General features: G+C 27.9%; 1 protein-coding gene across 4 annotated transcripts in view; it reads left to right on the top strand.

Moving 5' to 3' along the window:
- LOC142319334 (glycerol kinase 3-like) overlaps window positions 1–17,410 on the top strand; it is a 113,785-nt gene extending 96,375 nt beyond the window's left edge. Inside the window, exon 11 of one of the 4 annotated variants that reach the window (XM_075356515.1) lies at window positions 17,280–17,410. In XM_075356515.1, the coding sequence (XP_075212630.1) occupies window positions 17,280–17,377 (98 nt within the window). In that variant the 3' untranslated portion in view covers window positions 17,378–17,410. Of the gene's footprint in view, window positions 1–3,272; window positions 3,302–3,424; window positions 3,593–8,935; window positions 8,972–17,279 lie in introns of those variants that run through there. The other 3 variants (XM_075356519.1, XM_075356518.1, XM_075356521.1) reach the window with 3 other exon arrangements.
- The last annotated feature ends 1,973 nt before the right edge of the window (window positions 17,411–19,383 follow it).

The raw sequence follows: 19,383 nt of genomic DNA, 5'->3' as shown, positions 1-19,383 counted from the left end.
GTGGAATTTAGAGAAGCTTGAGGAAGAGGAGGTAAAGAAGATTTTTGAGGAGGACATCGCAAGAGGTCTGAGTAAAAAAGATAAGGTAGAAAATGTAGAAGAAGAATGGGAGAATGTTAAAAAGGAAATTCTTAAATCAGCAGAAGCAAACTTAGGCGGAATAAAGAGAACTGGTAGAAAACCTTGGGTTTCAGACGATATATTGCAGCTGATGGATGAACGTAGAAAATATAAGAATGCTAGTGATGAAGAAAGTAAAAGGAACTATCGGCAATTAAGAAATGCTATAAACAGGAAGTGCAAACTGGCGAAAGAAGAGTGGATTAAAGAAAAGTGTTCAGAAGTGGAAAGAGAAATGAACATTGGTAAAATAGACGGAGCATACAGGAAAGTTAAGGAAAATTTTGGGGTACATAAATTAAAATCTAATAATGTGTTAAACAAAGATGGTACACCAATATATAATACGAAAGGTAAAGTCGATAGATGGGTGGAATATATTGAAGAGTTATACGGAGGAAATGAATTAGAAAATGGTGTTATAGAGGAAGAAGAGGAAGTTGAGGAGGATGAAATGGGAGAAACAATACTGAGATCTGAATTTAAGAGAGCATTAAAAGATTTAAATGGCAGAAAAGCTCCTGGAATAGACGGAATACCTGTAGAACTACTGCGCAGTGCAGGTGAGGAAGCGATTGATAGATTATACAAACTGGTGTGTAATATTTATGAAAATGGGGAATTTCCATCAGACTTCAAAAAAGGTGTTATAGTTATGATACCAAAGAAAGCAGGGGCAGATAAATGTGAAGAATACAGAACAATTAGTTTAACTAGTCATGCATCAAAAATCTTAACTAGAATTTTATACAGAAGAATTGAGAGGAGAGTGGAAGAAGTGTTAGGAGAAGACCAATTTGGTTTCAGGAAAAGTATAGGGACAAGGGAAGCAATTTTAGGCCTCAGATTAATAGTAGAAGGAAGATTAAAGAAAAACAAACCAACATACTTGGCGTTTATAGACCTAGAAAAGGCTTTCGATAACGTAGACTGGAATAAAATGTTCAGCATTTTAAAAAAATTAGGGTTCAAATACAGAGATAGAAGAACAATTGCTAACATGTACAGGAACCAAACAGCAACAATAACAATTGAAGAACATAAGAAAGAAGCCCTAATAAGAAAGGGAGTCCGACAAGGATGTTCCCTATCGCCGTTACTTTTTAATCTTTACATGGAACTAGCAGTTAATGAGGTTAAAGAACAATTTAGATTCGGAGTAACAGTACAAGGTGAAAAGATAAAGATGCTACGATTTGCTGATGATATAGTAATTCTAGCCGAGAGTAAAAAGGATTTAGAAGAAACAATGAACGTTATAGATGAAGTCCTATGCAAAAACTATCGCATGAAAATAAACAAGAACAAAACAAAAGTAATGAAATGTAGTAGAAATAACAAAGATGGACCACTGAATGTGAAAATAGGAGGAGAAAAGATTATGGAGGTAGAAGAATTTTGTTATTTGGGAAGTAAAATTACTAAAGATGGACGAAGCAGGAGCGATATAAAATGCCGAATAGCACAAGCTAAACGAGCCTTCAGTAAGAAATATAATTTGTTTACATCAAAAATGAATTTAAATGTCAGGAAAAGATTTTTGAAAGTGTATGTTTGGAGTGTCGCTTTATATGGAAGTGAAACTTGGACAATCGGAGTATCTGAGAAAAAAAGATTAGAAGCTTTTGAAATGTGGTGCTATAGGAGAATGTTAAAAATCAGATGGGTGGATAAAGTGACAAATGAAGAGGTATTGCGGCAAATAGGTGAAGAAAGTAGCATTTGGAAAAATATAGCTAAAAGAAGAGACAGACTTATAGGCCACATACTAAGGCATCCTGGAATAGTCGCTTTAATATTGGAAGGACAGGTAGAAGGGAGAAATTGTGTAGGCAGGCCACGTTTGGAGTATGTAAAACAAATTGTTGGGGATGTAGGATGTAGAGGGTATACTGAAATGAAACGACTAGCTCTAGATAGGGAATCTTGGAGAGCTGCATCAAACCAGTCAAATGACTGAAGACAAAAAAAAAAAAAAAAAAAAAAAAAAAACAATTAACTAAGGAATTTTATTCCATATGTATATTAGTATCTACTGATGATGATTGTTTAACAATCAAAATGAGCACCTTGTTTTAGTTCATTATTGTATATAGTTTTTGGAAAATTTCTGTTTTTTCTTTTCTAACTATGTAGTTGTTATATTGATTAACTACCTATACAGAATACTATGTTAAGGGAACTTTTGATAATTAGGTAAAATTTTACATAACAGAGGTTTTACAAATCTTCACATTTCATGATCCCCCCTCTGACCAAAAAATACCATAGAAAAATTCCAAAATGATATGTTTTATACTTGATGTCTTCAAACTGGATAGATCAAATTTTGACAATGATTTCTATATATGCTATATAATTTTTGTCACAATTGGTCTAGGGGGAGGAAATATAGACCTCCTGGATCCCATATCTCAAACCTTTACTCAAATAATGGTAACTTTCAGATAGTGTTTGGTATTATTCAAACCCCCATAAAGGGAGAGGGACAAAAATATTTTGTTTTTTTTTTTTGTTATTTTTGGATTGTTACATTGTTGTACTAATTAGATGAATCCATTACATTAGAGTGTCACTATAATATGTATCTGGGAATTTTCATTTTGGGGTTGGGTTTAATCAATTTTTTGTCAATTAAGTTAGTTTTTTTTTCACACCAGTTTTTATGAAATTTTATTTGATGACTTTAAATCTGGGTCATTGATACCGTTTAATTTTGATTATAATTTTCAAAGGAGTAGGATAGTAAAATCATCAGGGTCCCTTACCAGAATTTTACTCTGAGTGGAATAATCTTTTTTTACATAATTTAACATCTCTTAGAGTTTAACCTTATTCTTACTGACTGCTTCCCATCTGTTTTTTTTTTTTTTTTAATTTGATTCATTTTTATAGTGGATGAAGCTTCAATTTTTATTAGTTGGCAAGCAAATGTTTGATGACAATTTACTCTTTCTCCAGATTCAGATTATGAAAGTTTCCTTTTTTTCTTTTTTGAACAGTTGATTGATACACATTATATTTTTGACTAACATTTTAGATGACATACCACTTTGCACACAATTTTCTTATAATTGGAATTTACCTTGTAATATTTTTTTTTTCATTTCAAATGCAAATGTAAGTCTAATAAGTTTAATTCTGTGCTGTAGGTTTGTGTACATAGATATTTATTCCATTGAGATTTCATGATTTTTGGAAAAGGAAGAGTAGTACCTTATTTACAACCTTTATTGATTTTTAAAGAACTTCTAAAGATAGTACAAACCACTATTGTAATAATAAAAAACTATTTCGATTACAGCTTCAAACAGCTTGAAATAACAAATCCCAGGCAAAAATCAAAAGAAATATTTTAATGGTTTAAAATTAGAATTTGTGCAATTAATAATGTGCCATGAAAGGAAACTAATATCATTTTTCAATAAGGTCCAGACCTAAGCATGCAGTAAAATTATGAATTGGCTCACTAATCAGGAGTTTATTGTTTTAGACTTGCAACTAAATAATATGTTCAATTTTTTTTTAAAGAATTTATTATGATATTTTTAATGATAATAAAATGTAAGAAGAAAAGATGCAATTTTATTTACACCCTCAATTGGCAACAAAAAGGTGAATGAATGTTGTAGTAGCTTCCTTTGTTTCCTTAATGGATTATCAATAATCCAATCCATAAGACATTGTATTTTATTATTTTTCATTGAAATGTATCGCACAACTATAGACAAGCCCTTAGTTTGTGGAATATAACATGTTAATTAGAGTATTGTTTATCATTGAGATTGTAGCCCCCTAGTAAGTTTTACCTCGATTTTTTTTTACCCTGTATCGATTTATTAAAGATAATATTAAAACAATCAGGGACTTGGCTGTCTTTTGTATAAAATGTTTAAACATCAGCTTTGTTCACAAAGCAACAAATATATTCCTTTGAAGTTTTTCTAGCCCAAGTTGGTGAGAAAAAATAAAACTCTTGAAAAGAAAACTATCATAAATTGAGGTATTTTAGTATTTTTTCATCTAGGGAGGCGGTGATAAGGGTTTAATAAAAAATATAGTAAATGAAAAAAATTATATTGAAGTTTTATTTTCCTCCAGTAATCCTTTATTATTCTCACATATGCAGAGGCTAGGAAAGAAGTGAGATAAAAGTTGCAAGAATGAAATTGAGTAAACATATTATAGAAATGGATTTCTATGATATGATAGAAAAGAGGGAATTTATGGTTGTTGAAAGAATACTTGACAGAGTTGAGAAAAAGTATGGAGATTTTAAAATATCTGAGAAGTTTTAGGATAGTAAATAACCTTAGGTAATTTTTTAAAGAAAAGAGAAATGCAGTAGATATAGAGGTGATCTCAGAAAGAGAAAGTAGTATATTGTGATGAAGCAAATTGTAGAAAAAGATCATGACATGAAGAAAGTAATGGTAATGGTAACAGATAAAAGAAAATATGGTGTACTCTTTCTGATGTATCTTTTTTTGTTATTTCTTATCAAAATCTTTAATCAGTTCAGAGATAATTTGACAAGTGAAATTCAGCTGATCAGTGCACTGCTGTTGGTGGAAAAATTATATGCAATCAAGTTTAAAGCCTTATTAAAAAAAACTATCCACTCTTTATAAACAAGTTACATCAAAATTTACATAATTTTATTTTGCATTTAGTGATTTTAAACTTTTGTTTTATTAATATTTTAAAGTATTTTTTTTGTTTCAAAATGGATAATTTTTAGCCTTCAGTCCCATAACTTGATTTTGATTATTTGCCATTAAAGAACTATTTGACTAGTTTGCTCAAATTTTTGCACTAGGCCTCTCTATTTAAACTTATCAGCCCTTAAATTTCAAACCTGTACTATTTTATAGTTTATGAAATGTTATTCGATTTTTAAAACTATTTTGTCTTCAGAAATGTAAAGCCAAAAAAAAAAATTGTCAAGCAATATCATAATACACACACACAACATAAAAACATGGGTAAAGACTGTCTTCAAAGTTATTTTACATAGATGAATATCATATTTTGTAAAACTATGCTAATCTGAATTTCTTTAGAGATTTTTACTTGATTTAATATGGATCATCTGGTCCAGATTGAGGTAAATAAATGTATTTCATTGTAAATAAGATTACCATGGTTGAAAAATGTACCTAATGATTTCAATATAGGACTAACAGATTCACATCTGTGTAATCCCTAAAATACTAAACAAATGACTACATATTACAAAAAGTAATTAATCCTAATTATAAAAATTAGGATAAAAACTGAACGATGTTTGTCACCAGTTTTTGAAAACAGGTGTTTTAAAACAACTGATGAAACAAAGATGAGGTATTTAATTTAAAAGTAACCATAAATATTGTTTTAGAGATGAAGTGGAAATCCAAAAATTGAAAACGAAATAGTGTATGTACAGATCTTGCTGTGCTCATTTGCGTGGCTAATACATTGTACAAATGCTGGTTATTTAAATGAATGTAAAACAAATTGAATATTTTAAGATTGATTGATATTTATTTCCATAACACAAATAAGTAGAATGTTAGAAGGCCTGTGCTCTGTGATTTCCATAATGAATTGGTATAACACACACATTTTAATTATAAAATAGATTGATTATACTTTGATATTACACTTAAATTGAAAAATAAGATAAATGAATGTTGATGGTTGGATTCTACATTATGAAAAATCTGAACTGATACAATACAATACATGTCACAACAATCTATATTGTGAGAAAGAAGAAAATTATGTAGTCACAAGACTCAAAAAAAAAAGAAGAAATAAACCTGTTTCATGCATTAAGATTATTTACGTAGCACAATAAATGTCAATTTGTTTTTTGTTTTTTTTAATATGAAACTATATCTTAATGGTTAAGATTAAGTAACTTCTTTGCCTGCAAATTATATTGACCTGACTGGATTAGACCCAGACACAATACACTTTATCCTCATCTCATAATATTTAAAATATTTATTATAGTATCCACTTCCCAGATATTTACATAGATTGGGAAATTTGTTACATTGGTAGGAATATCTAAACTTGGAAAATGGGGAAACTAAAATTTGGTGATGTGTTAGTTATTCTAGCAAAATATTTAAAAAAAACATGTGAAAATCTATTCATTTGCCCCTTCTTTTAATTTTTATAAGTTTTATTAAGTGAAGATTATCTGATGTTTTAAAAAAATGTAAAGATAAAGATTTTAGAAATTCTAAAAAAAATGTAACAGTAACATTGGTAATTTAAACCTAAGCAATCTAACTTCAATTTGTGGAAATTATATGTCCCCATCATTATTTTGTATAAAAATGTGTTTAGGGCTTTTAATTCACAATTTATGTATAAAAATGTTTAAACGTTTTATGTCATATAAATGATTGTACAGCCCACATTTATATTAAAATGATAGTCTCTTAGAATTCAGTTAAAATTAACAGACATTGCTTGTAGATCAATTAGGTATAGTGACGTTATATTATTTGCGACTATGTTTCTAGTATGATTTTAAAAAGAATTAAAGAATGTTAAAAAAAGATCTATAAGCAGGCTCATCTCTATAAAGTGATGAAAATGCTGGAAGGAACTGGAACAGATGTAAATAGATCCATGAAATGGATTGAACTTCTATGATACATATTATATTCCTTACTGTGGATGATTTAATTGATGTTGTTTTTGAGACTAACAAAGAAGATACTGTTGAAATGGAAACTAATCAAAATGAAGGCAGGAATGAAGAGTATATTAAACATACCCATGCCTGACTACAAAGAGTAAATGTTTTCTTATTAGAAGTTTTGAAAAAATGTGACATCATTATAGAAAGTAGAGAGAACAACAACTTTACCTCCTGTCAGAAGTGTACTGTATTGTGATAATTTATGACATCACTATGCACACTATTTAAAAAAAAATTAATTTTTAGAATCAAATTTTTTCTTCACATTATTACCATCATACATTTATGAATGTGAAAGCCTCACTGACTGCTGATTCAATCATCACTAATTTTCCTTTCTTGGATGTCTAGAAAGCTGAAATTTGGCATCAAGAGGTATCATCTATTATCGATGCAAAAGCATGTGCACTCAAATTTGAGGATTATAAAAATAAAACCATACATCAATTAAAAAAAAAAGCATCACCTTTTATATTAGTTTATTCTGAATTTGATTAATTCAGATTTTTAATTTTTTAGATATACTATCACTGTATTTTTTTATCTTTCAACCTATACTTTTTAGTTTGCATAACTTGCATGCATCACTTGTTTCTTAAAAGAACTATGGACCAATCATATTCAAATTTTTATATGATCTAGTCCATTCTATTACCTTATCACCAATAAAATTTCAGATAGAATGATTTCATTAATCATTGCATTATTCAATTTTTAAAACCAAATTATCTTTGGTTCGGTGAGAAAAGACTGAAAAAGGAGAAAACAGCCAACAAACGGAATTTTATCATTGTCCATAGTAACAGTTTTTCCAAATAAAGCTCACTGTAGTAGTATGTATTTTATTGATATTAACCCAAATTTAATATCAAAATAATACTGTACTTTCCTCATTATTAGTAATTTTTAAAACAATAATTATGGTATTAGTCATTAGATCCAGCCATAATTAAAATAAATAGAAAAGCAACAGTTATTGTAAATTTAAATTGTTTATCTTAAACTCTGAAAACATAAATTTCTAAATGTATTTATGTCCCCTTGTAATTTTATATAAAAATCTACAAGGATTTCGGGCAATTTGGCTTTAAATTGCTAGTATGTAAAGCTCTTTACAAACATTATATCATAATAAAGTTTGCTAAACTATGACCAACCAGCTATCAGAAAAGGGAAAGCTAACTTGCTGAAGTGTGATTTCTCCTTCTTTTAGTCATCTCACTAAAGCAGCGAACTGACAAATAAAAATTCCAAACAGATGTATGTTTACCAATAAATTTTATGAATTACCATATTTGTTAATTTAAAATAACGATGAAGGTAACAAATTTCATCTCTTGTTTATACACTATATAGATCAAATATAAAATTTTTTGCAAATAACTCGAGAATGGTTAAAGATACCAATGAAATTTCGTAGGTAATAAAATAATAGAGTGGGTTAGGTTATGTGAAATTTGAATGAGATTGCTCCAGTGTTTTTTTTAGAAACCACCATCAAAATCAAGTTACATTGCAGGAAGCTCAGAACGATACTTATTCTTTCCAAGATAATGTATTTTTAAAAATTAGTTAAATAATTTTAATATCATGAAATGTGCGTAAAATTATCTTAAAGGTGATGCAATTTGTGTTGAACTTTGATGAACGGTTATATTTTCATAAAGCCTCAAACTTGACCACACTTACTTTCTGAACCAATAGTAATTATCAAAAAAAAAGTAAGGAATTTTGTTTTGGTTAACAACTCTAAATAGGGATTGGAAAAGAGAATAATCAAGATTGAAAAATTTTGTCCACTCAACCAAAAGGTGGTGAAAAGGGATGTAATTATGAAAAGCCCTTACTGATTCACCATCTAAAAAAATTGGTGTTATCCTTTAACCCTCCATAAAAGTGTGGTTTGTTAATAATTTTTGCCCAGGAGAACTAAATGCCTATTATAATAATTAATGCGTTTATTTATTTTAACACTAGAGGACTGTTTAAATTATATTGAATCCTTGAAAATAATAAAAATATGGTTGTTGGATTAGATTCCATATTAAGATAGCTTGATGCTTACAGATTAAGACCTATACTGAATTGTAGAGTTCTTCTGTTTACATGCAGGAAATAAAAGATGATCAAGATCCTTTTGATGACTTGAAATGGAATTCCAAAGTAACTTAATAAGAAGTTTTAAGTACTCATGAGGAAATTCTTCATTATGATTTTCAAACATAGAAAGTCATAAAAGGCAAGTGAAAAATATACAAAATTAATTTGTTTGATTTAAAATGTGACATTATTAAAACCATAGTGCCAGAGATGAAACAAAGCATCCTCGTGGGTGTGAGATGTGAGGTGGGATCTGTCTCCAACAGACAAATTATACAGTTGCAGTAAAATTAGAATGTGTAATAAATGTTATATCATAATTTCATAAGTAACTTAGTTATAAAAGTCAGAGTGAATCATAACACAATTTATGAATTTTTAATGAATATCACAGAAAGGATCAATTAAAATATATAGCTCATTTATAAATTAGATTGTTGTCCTAGCCTTCCTGAAGTATATAAAATAAAACATTTGATTGAAGTTTTACAACTGAAATATTTAACGTAACATAGTCCAACAGAAAAAGTTAATATATTTTATTTTTAATTAATATATATATATATATATCAATCAGTATTAAGTCCTTCAGTCTTAATTCTGGAGTTCCTGAAAAAATCATTTGGTTCAGCACTGAGAAGATTCAGCAATATACATGAAATGTATAATTTGAAGTATTAATTGTAATTTTTTTTATTATTTTAGTTAATTTTGAATTACCACAGTCTCAGGACTTTTTTTTTACAATTTTCATTACAAATTGGATAATATTGTCAGAATTATAATAATTTTAAAGTTCTTTAATTGAATAAGAACTGACATTTTATAGTAATAAACTTAAATTTATAAAAAAAAATTAATTTTTCTAACAAAATTAGATTAATGAAATAAAAAATGTAATTTTAGATAAGAAAATTGAGCTAATGTTTACAGAATTCTATTCACTAATATTACTACTATTTAAAATGTTATAAATTATCAAATGTTCTTATATACTCAAATTATTTGATTGTAATGTAATGATTTATGTTTCATATCTCATATATTTTATTATTTGTTCATACAGTAGAGACAGTCTGATGCCCACATACACTGTCTTTTCTTGTACTGGGGTTAGAAATTAATTTTGTAGCTTATAAAATATACCAAACCTGATTGACTTTCAAGCCTAAAAGCTTCTAGATGAAAGCCAGAAATACTACTATTCCATCTTTGAGATCAGCATAATAGTAATAAAATTAAGCAGATTAATTATTTTATTTTTTTTTAACTTATAATACTCATAATAACTTTATTTAGAAAATATTCATAAGGTATATAAAAGAAAAATGGTAAATTAACTTCTTCTTTATTTACGGGTTAGGAACTATGGCTGTTTCAGCTTCTTTCTATCTCTTTCTCAGGCTGCCCAAACTTCTTCTAACCATTCTATATTGAAGGTCCTGCAGGGGTATGCTATCGATAGTATAGTATAGTTAATGAACAAAATTAAAAAATTAACTTCCTCTTGCTAAATAAAGAGATACTAAAAAAAGCTGCTTTTTCTCACAGTGATAATTTTTATTTTATGGCCAGCTGTTTGATTTGCTGACATACAGCAGCATATTTGGCTTGATGAAGAAGGCTCACTTGTGTGCTTATTTTACAGTATGTATAACATAGGTTGTATATTGTTCTTGAGAATGACTACTGAAATGACTTGTTTCTTATGTCAGTTGTCTATAACCATTGTGCATTGGTTTGTTTGTAATCACTGTTAGGTTACCTCATTACTTAAAAAAATAAAAGAAATATGATAAAAATCAACACATTATAAAGCTTTTTAAATAAATAAATAATAATTATTAGTAATTAATAATTAAATAAATTCTAATTTCAAAAGCAGAAAAAATAAACTAGTATAACTCATTAAAATATATACACTTAAATGTAGCAGTTGTTGCAAATTATACGTGTTGCAAAAATAAGATTTTTCAACAAATTATTTTCAAAAAACTTTTAACAGTTATAGGAATAGTGTAGTAGTTAATTTAAAATATAACTGAATACATTAAGAAAAATAAGCACCCCATTACTAATATTCAAAATGATTTAGACATACTTAATACTCTGACATTCTTAATTTTTATCTCACTGGACAAAATAAATCGTCTATTACACTGAGGAACATAATATGTAATTCAAATAGAATTTTTCATGCCATTTTTTTTTTTTAAATTAACATATGCATGCAGGACCCATGACCAAAATGTTGTTTGTGTTTGCCTTCTGGAACATACTTCTTCAGTGTCCAATAATAATCTACGAGCATTATTACACTGCACTGTCACTGGTACCTGTTTTCCATGTTTGTGTTTCCTGATGGAAGTACTCCCCATGCCTATCACTGAGTGTTGAGATTGTCCTGAAAAAATTTAGATGTGAATCCATGAAGTGAATTTTTAGGATGTTTTACATCTCATGATTAGTATGATTAATAATTCAACCATGTCATGGTTGTTTGGGTTTTATCATTTCTTATAAAGTTTTGGATAACACTTTTAAATTACCTCCAAGCTGACTTTTTGACTTGGCTTAACAGTTCTTTGAATTATCCATCTCTAAGTTCATCTTTGGTTAGTTTATCAAAGTTCTGTTCTTCTCTAATCAGATTTCTTATTTGAAGACCCACTAAAAATTCCTTCCTTGATTTTAACACCAACACAAGGAAATTCTTTCAAATAATGAAATCCAGCACTATTTTTATCCATCTTGATATAGATTTTGAATGTTTATCAAAATCACATATTATGTGGAGTGGAGTTAGAAAAATTATTTCTGAGCTAACTAGTGAAGGATGTACAACATTTTCTTGTTCAGGCATAAGTGCTTTATGCTTTAATCATTTGTTCCTGTTGTAATGATTTATCTTTCTCATGCTGACCCATTCACACAAAAAACAACAAAATTTAGATTACCAATTAATAATGCAATAACTTTTAAAACACAACATACAGTCCAGTGATACAAATAGTGAAATTTTCCTAACATTATTTCATTTTTTCATATATTTTTTTCATGTTAGTGTATAAGCTAACTGTACAGAAGGGAATTTGTTGTCATGTGCAAAAGGACACCCTTTAAATTATTTTTGTTGAAGAATCAATGAACAATCTTCATTTTGAACAGTTATGTTTATGATGAAGTGAATCCATGTCAGCACAAATATTGTTACTCTACAGAAACTATATTTATCAGAATATTATCATTGAAATTCTTCCTGACATTTACAAAAGAAATACAATTTATTGTCAGTGTGGAGAAGGCATCTTTGAGCAGAAGCCACCTTTCAGTTCGTAGATCCCAAATGCTCAGCTTGTTCCTTCGACATGTTTAAATCCCAAATAAGGTTCAGAGGAAGAGGATTCTGCTTCAAAATAGTGTAATCTTGCTCTTAATGTCAAACTTCAGTAACTATATTATATTCAAGTTCATCTTCTAAAATTAGATGAGTTGGAGGATGCAGTACAGGTAAGTACTCACTATGAAGCACTGGCCTTACAGCAAATGGTTAATTCAGTTATTGCACTGTGTATTTGGATTTACTACGTTTTTTTATAATAGAGAAATAACAGTCTGACAAATGGTCTTGTGGTTCATGCCACAGCATCAGTGTGCCGATTATCCGTAGCCCAGTCTGTCAAACGTTTCACACAGGTTGAACAGTAGAGATGTAAGGTTTCCAGTTCTTATCTTGATTCACAGCTTTTAACTAGTAGAGTCAAACTTCATTATTCTGTAAACGTTGAATACTGACACACAAAGAAGAAGTTATGCTCATCATTTGCACACTTTTTTGGCATATTTTTTCACTAACACAATACAGTTGAGACTGAAACTGAAATTCACAAAAAAGAATGAAACAATATTATGCCATACTCAGCAAACATTTAAACAATATTAGTATATTAATAGTATGACTCAGAAGAATGCTCTTTTCTGACATTCTAGAACCTAAAGTAAATATACATTTATTGTCTTCATAATATTATGTTTATACCCCATTCTCCTTTAGAAGTTATTTATATACATAAGTTATCCCTAAAGAAATAAATAGAATTCTACAACAGCGATATTTAAACAAAATTTATCACATGAAAACTATGGGCTATGTATAAATTTTGATTGCATTTTTGATAAAAAGTTACATTAGAAACACAAACTGTAACCCACCGGGTTGGTCTAGTGGTTAACGCGTCTTCCCAAATCAGCTGATTTGGAAGTCGAGAGTTACAGCGTTCAAGTCCTAGTAAAGCCAGCTATTTTTACACGGACTTGAATACTAGATCGTGGATACCGGTGTTCTTTGGTGGTTGGGTTTCAATTAACCACACATCTCAGGTATGGTCGAACTGAGAATGTACAAGACTACACTTCATTCACACTCATACATATCATCCTCATTCATCCTCTGAAGTATTATCTAAACGGTAGTTACCGGAGGCTAAACAGGAAAAGAAAAAAAAAAGAAACACAAACTGTGAATTTTAGTGTTATTAAAAGGTTTTGTAATAAAGTTCACATCATAGTGATTTCCTTCACTCACACTGATATTCTTTATGCACCATTGAGAACAGCAGTGTGAAAATTGAAAATACAGTGTATTATGTTGTCAGTTAAATAATCAGTTTCACCATATTAAGATGGATATAAAGTAGACAAAGTAAATGAATATTAAAAATAATGCATCCACAGTAATTATCATGTTTTCCCATATCTAATCTAATGATTATCTGCAACAAACCCTGCTGGCTATATGTTTATTTATAAGTATATTTAATTGTATATGTACAGACTTAAAATGCTGTACTAAAACTAGTTAAATTAGGGGGGATTAAATAAATTATTTTATTTTATTTATTATCATAAACTATTTTTTGTTTTCAGTTCTGACAGTATTCTTTTAGAAAAGTAAAATTATTTCACTAAAAAACTATTAAAATTATATTACTTAAAGTGATTTACAGGGTTGGCTGAAATCTAATCCATACTAGAACAATAACAGAACAAAATGTCCCACAAAATAATAGGTGCTGCCATCTTGTAGTTTCATTCTTCTACTACTAACATTCCAAAACTCGTTGACTCATGCCCTCTCATTTTCCTAAGTCACTATTGTGGTAAAGTCTGATATGCCTTCTATGTCTGCATCTAAAATAACATGTAGTGATTGAATGTTTTAGTGACATTCATTGTCATCTGAAAGTCTTTTATGATGATGAAACAGTAGATCAAAGTTTTGTGAGTAGATGGGCAATAAAATTTTGTGCATCAGAAGATGGAAAAGTGAAAATTGAGGATGAATCTTGCAGTGATTGACCATTTTTTATAACTGATGGGAAGTACTAAAAAGAGGTGCTTCTTAAATGAAATGTTGAAATTTTGATTTTTGCTGCTACAATATGTCTTGTAAATTTTACTTTGCTCATTTTTACATTTTAAACATAAATTAATTTTATACTAATCAGTTTTTGGGAATTTTAAGTTTTCTTCATGAAACGTTTTTGAAAAATTATGTTTCCATGTTTATTTATCCATATAGAAAAAAATATTGAATCTTGTAACAGGTCAAAATTTCAGGTAACTGATATTTTTAATCGCTCAATATTTTGAATTCCCATGAGTGTAAATGTGGAAAAAGCAGTTTGTAGCTCATATTCTGTGTGTGTGGTCACATCTATTTTGCCAATAATAGCTCTGGAACAAGTGAAGGTAACTGTACAATCATCAAACTTTATATCAACATTCATGTATAAAGTATGACTACTATTTTGTAATTGGTTCATTTGTGAAAACTTAACAGTGTTAAATTTGTATAATGTAAAAAAGAATTTTAATATTCTGCATCTCTGTCAAGAGGTGAGGGGATCTGGATAGGGAGAAAATATATATATTTTTTTACCGTGATAAAATATGTGAATATTTAGAATTTTTCACTAAAAATTCTAATAGTAAAATAAACATTGTATTTTAAATTCCAAAAGCACTAGAGATGTTACACAACATTATAGGCAATAAAAGTTTTTTTTTTTTTTTAAAGTAATATATATTTATTTTATTACTGCTTTGTTACGGAATTTTTCCCTACTTTTTTTTTACTAAAATATAAATTAACACCAGAACATGATTGTTTGATTGTGTCATGCATAAATGAGGAATTTTTTCCATTAAAGAAATGGTCATTTGAATGGTGATACTTTTTCCTAGAAAAATTATAATAAATGCACATCTTACTGCGTGACATATGTCAACAGCCAGAAAATTAGGGTATAATATAATGTACTATGATTACTTTTTACTTAATTTTTTTTGCAATAAACAAAAGTACCATGTACAAAAACATAACACATTGCTCACGTATACACACATACCCACAATTGGATAACTACCTGTATGTAAATTGTCTTCAAAAATTTAAGCATAATCCATGACAGTTAAAGTATTAATTTTTAATACATTCTTTAAATAAATGATTAAAAATAATAGGACACTAATTATAACAGATGTACAGCAATAGATTTTTTAATTTTATTTTTAAGAACTAATAAGATTATTTCTGGAGTAATATATAGTAATGTCATAATCTTGCATTCGGAATATTTTTTCCAGCAGCCATCTTAAAACACATTTTCCCTTTCTTCTCTAACTGCATGAAAAATATTATTTTGTATATGTGATATATGAATTAAATAAATAAAAATTGCTTTTCCTTTTTACAAGACTTTAATTATAACAATAATATATTACAATCCAATTACACTGTTTTTAACTCATATACACAGTAATGGTAAGTTTTATCAAAAATTCCTGTTGTTAATTACTTCATCTCAGCAATCAAAAGTGAAAAAATTCAGATAATTCCAAACTAAACATTTTAAGAATAAAATAAACTTACAATTTCAACTTACTGGAGTAAGACAAGGAGTTGGATTATTTTCCATTGAAAGGTAGTTAGGGAATGGGGAAAATAACGCAAAGAAAAAATATTTTAAAGTAAAATTAGGACCCAAGAGAAAAAAGGTCTCTTCATATAGTGTGTAGCATTTGCAGACAGACTGTTAGGAAATTTAAGAACAGATCAACATATTGAAGGAAATTAAGAGTGCTGACACCACCAAGTATATTGAAAAAGTAGTACAGCCTGATGTTAGGGTAGATAAAAAAGCCAATAAGACTAGAATCACAAAAGCTTATGGATTGACTAAAAATGTATATAACAAGAAACAAATCTTATTGAGATTAAGGTAATAATATATGTGGCCAATTGCACAATCTTAGATCAGGGATAAATAAAGAAAGTTGAAAAAAATAGAAAGGAAAATATCAGGACCATTTTTATAGCAAAAAAGGGTTAGAAACTACAAAAAAAGTGATGAACTTTACCATAAGGTAAACAAACTATCAGACCAAATTAGGAAAAGCAGATTTGTCTACTATGGACACCCACCTGATTAAAATGGATGAAAATAGAACAGGAAATCTGTGGCCAAAAAGACAACAGAAAGATAACTACCAAGTAGTTCATACAGACCAAAGAAGAGATCTATAAGAAAAAGATAGAAGAAACAATGTAAAATTACATTGGGTCCTAAATTACAGACAGAGACATATTCTGAGAAAACCCAAAATATGAAGGATTCCAGAAGAAAAGAACAAAAATAGAATGACAAAGCAAAGGCAAGGAACACTCGTGCAAAATGAAAAAGTACTGGGAAAAAAAGAAAAGAGATGCCAATTAAAGGAAATACTTATCATGATTGTCCTACAAAGATCGATGTAAATTAAAAAAAAATATACATTTTAGTTTACTAAATTAAGGCATACATTAATACGGTTAACTACATTTAATCAAGATTTCAATTTCAAGCTATACCATCTTTATCACTATTTCAATAATGGCTGGATTAGACCAGCCACCTAATGGTTTTTACTGTCTATTACAAATGTTTAAATTATATTCATATACATTATATATATATAATATGTATATATTTATACATAAATATACTTATTTATGTATGTATAAAATATATATATATATATTTTTTATGAGGTTATTGTGCGAGTTGTCTAATAATAATGTATTTATGTTTAATGTTTTTTGCATGAAATTGAATATAAATATAATATTGCGATATTGATAGTTTAATACACAACTGTATGTAATGCATTTGTGTATGTTTGTTTATTATTATAACCAGTTCAGATCTTTAGCATTCTTATTTTTATTTACTAATGTGAGGGATCCACTGTTAAATATTTCCTTTAATGTTATTCATGTAATTAATAACACAATTTTATTTCTTGTCTTTTATAGATGAACGATACCGTCTATTAGCATCAATTCCTGGAAGCTTATTTTTAACATTAAGTTTTGGCATATTGGTGTTGGCTAAAGAACTTTATAAAAAGTAATGTTTATGTGATTAAAATTCATTTACTTCAGTATTTATGTTTTTAAATTTTAGTTTTTTTCCCTTTAATAATGCTTTTGTATTTCAAATCGATTGAAAACAAAGTAGTTATCAGTTTTATTTAGTTAAACTTTTCGTCCTTTCAATAAATTTGTTCTAATTTTTTTAGTTGTTAAAATATTGTCAACTGTACACTTCTTTATGATAAAACCAATATCAGCTGTTGTATTGTCATATTTCTGTAATACAACAGTTAAATTTGATTATATAATTTGAGGAGTGGCCTTTCAAAACACTATCAAAAACTGAATTTTCAATAAAACACAAAAAACTGTTTCTAGAATTTGTATTTTTTTGGAATAGCTGATATATCTTGTAAAAACAGATAAAAAATAAATTAAAAACTTTATTTTATTACAAATGTTAAATATTTTTCTCTTTTTGACAAAAAATGGAAAACTGTGATGTACAAATTGCATTTTGAAAGTGTATAAAAATGTTATTATTAATAAAAATTCAGTTTTTTTTTTTAATTGAAATTGCAAAAAATATTAATAAAATGACTAACTAAAAAAAAATATTTTACAAAATTGTTCTGCCACATTTCCCTTCATGACATTCACATTCATGTTCTCAGGTTGACCATTCATTCATGTTTACCGGTTGATCTCTAACTTATTATCAATAAAGTTTTTATTTTTCCTTTTCTTGATTATGTATTTTTCTTATAAATTTATGTAATCTCTAATCTTTTTTGTTGTAATGGCCAACTGACTGGAATAACTTCTGGGTACATGTTCTTAAGTAAATAGTATTTTTTTAAACATATTTTAAAACAGTTTTGTTGGCACATCATTATTTTACAAAAATATTCCTTTGAGTTTTACAGGTTTTTTATTTTTTTAAATTCTCTTCATTTCTGAATACTAATGATTTTTTCTCAAAGGGATTTAAAAATAATTCTTTAATGTTTAATACATTCCAGAATTCATCAAAATTACTGTATCACTATTTGAATAAATTTACATATATTCTATTATTAATTATATCTTTTTTTTTCTCTACTTGGCTGAAAATACAGTCAACAGGAATAAACAAGTGATTATCTACTGGAAGATAAAGTTACATTTTTAACACATTGCATAAGACCATTATTACACAACCAAAACGTAATATGAACTACATAATTGTTTTTATTATATCTTCCAAGCCATTTGCAAAAACATGAACGGTTAAAATATCATTAATTTTTTTCTATCAGAAAATTTACTGAAGCTGATTGTACTTTATTCTCTTTGAGCATCATTTTCCGACCACGTATAAAAATATATATTTTTATAATTTGATTGATACTTCCATTAGAAAATAATAAGCAATTGTTTTTTTTATTAGAAATGCCAAAGATTTTTTTCTGCCTGTAAAATAAACTATGCTGTTGTAAAGTCTTATTTGTATAAGAAACTTTCAACGTATTTATTGTATATTAGCCAATTTTTTATACACATTTATTGTTGCCCAAATTATAATATTTGCATAAAAAATTGCAAATTCTGTCATAGCAGCAATAATTTATTTTTTTTTAATTAATTTTCATATACTTACCTAATACTTTAATGTTTTATTGCCTTTGCAATAAAACATTAGGTCTCTGGCAAAACAAGCCTTTTGTATTGAAATTTTTATCTGTTGCATGTCAAAACAAAAAGTTGTTTTTCTATACCCCCAGTTTTAATGGTCTTCATGTTACTACAAAAGAGTGTACTATGTTTATTGTGTATTTTGAGATCATATTACATTTTGTTGCCAAAAAAGACAAAATACTTAAAATTTTGTTTGTCTCTTGTGAAACAAACTGCTTTTTTGCCAAAACATGAAAAAATTACTTTTATTTGAAAGACAATTATTGTGATATGAAAAAAAATTGAAATATATAATTGTAGAGAAATCTGATAAGAATAATTCATTAAAAAAGTAAAATTTTGAAATTTTGCTGTTTCTTATTAGGTA

This window comes from Lycorma delicatula, chromosome 2 (genome assembly GCF_047948215.1).
Source record: "Lycorma delicatula isolate Av1 chromosome 2, ASM4794821v1, whole genome shotgun sequence".
NCBI classification, from domain to species: domain Eukaryota; kingdom Metazoa; phylum Arthropoda; class Insecta; order Hemiptera; family Fulgoridae; genus Lycorma; species Lycorma delicatula.
This window is presented reverse-complemented; position numbering and strand designations above follow the sequence as displayed.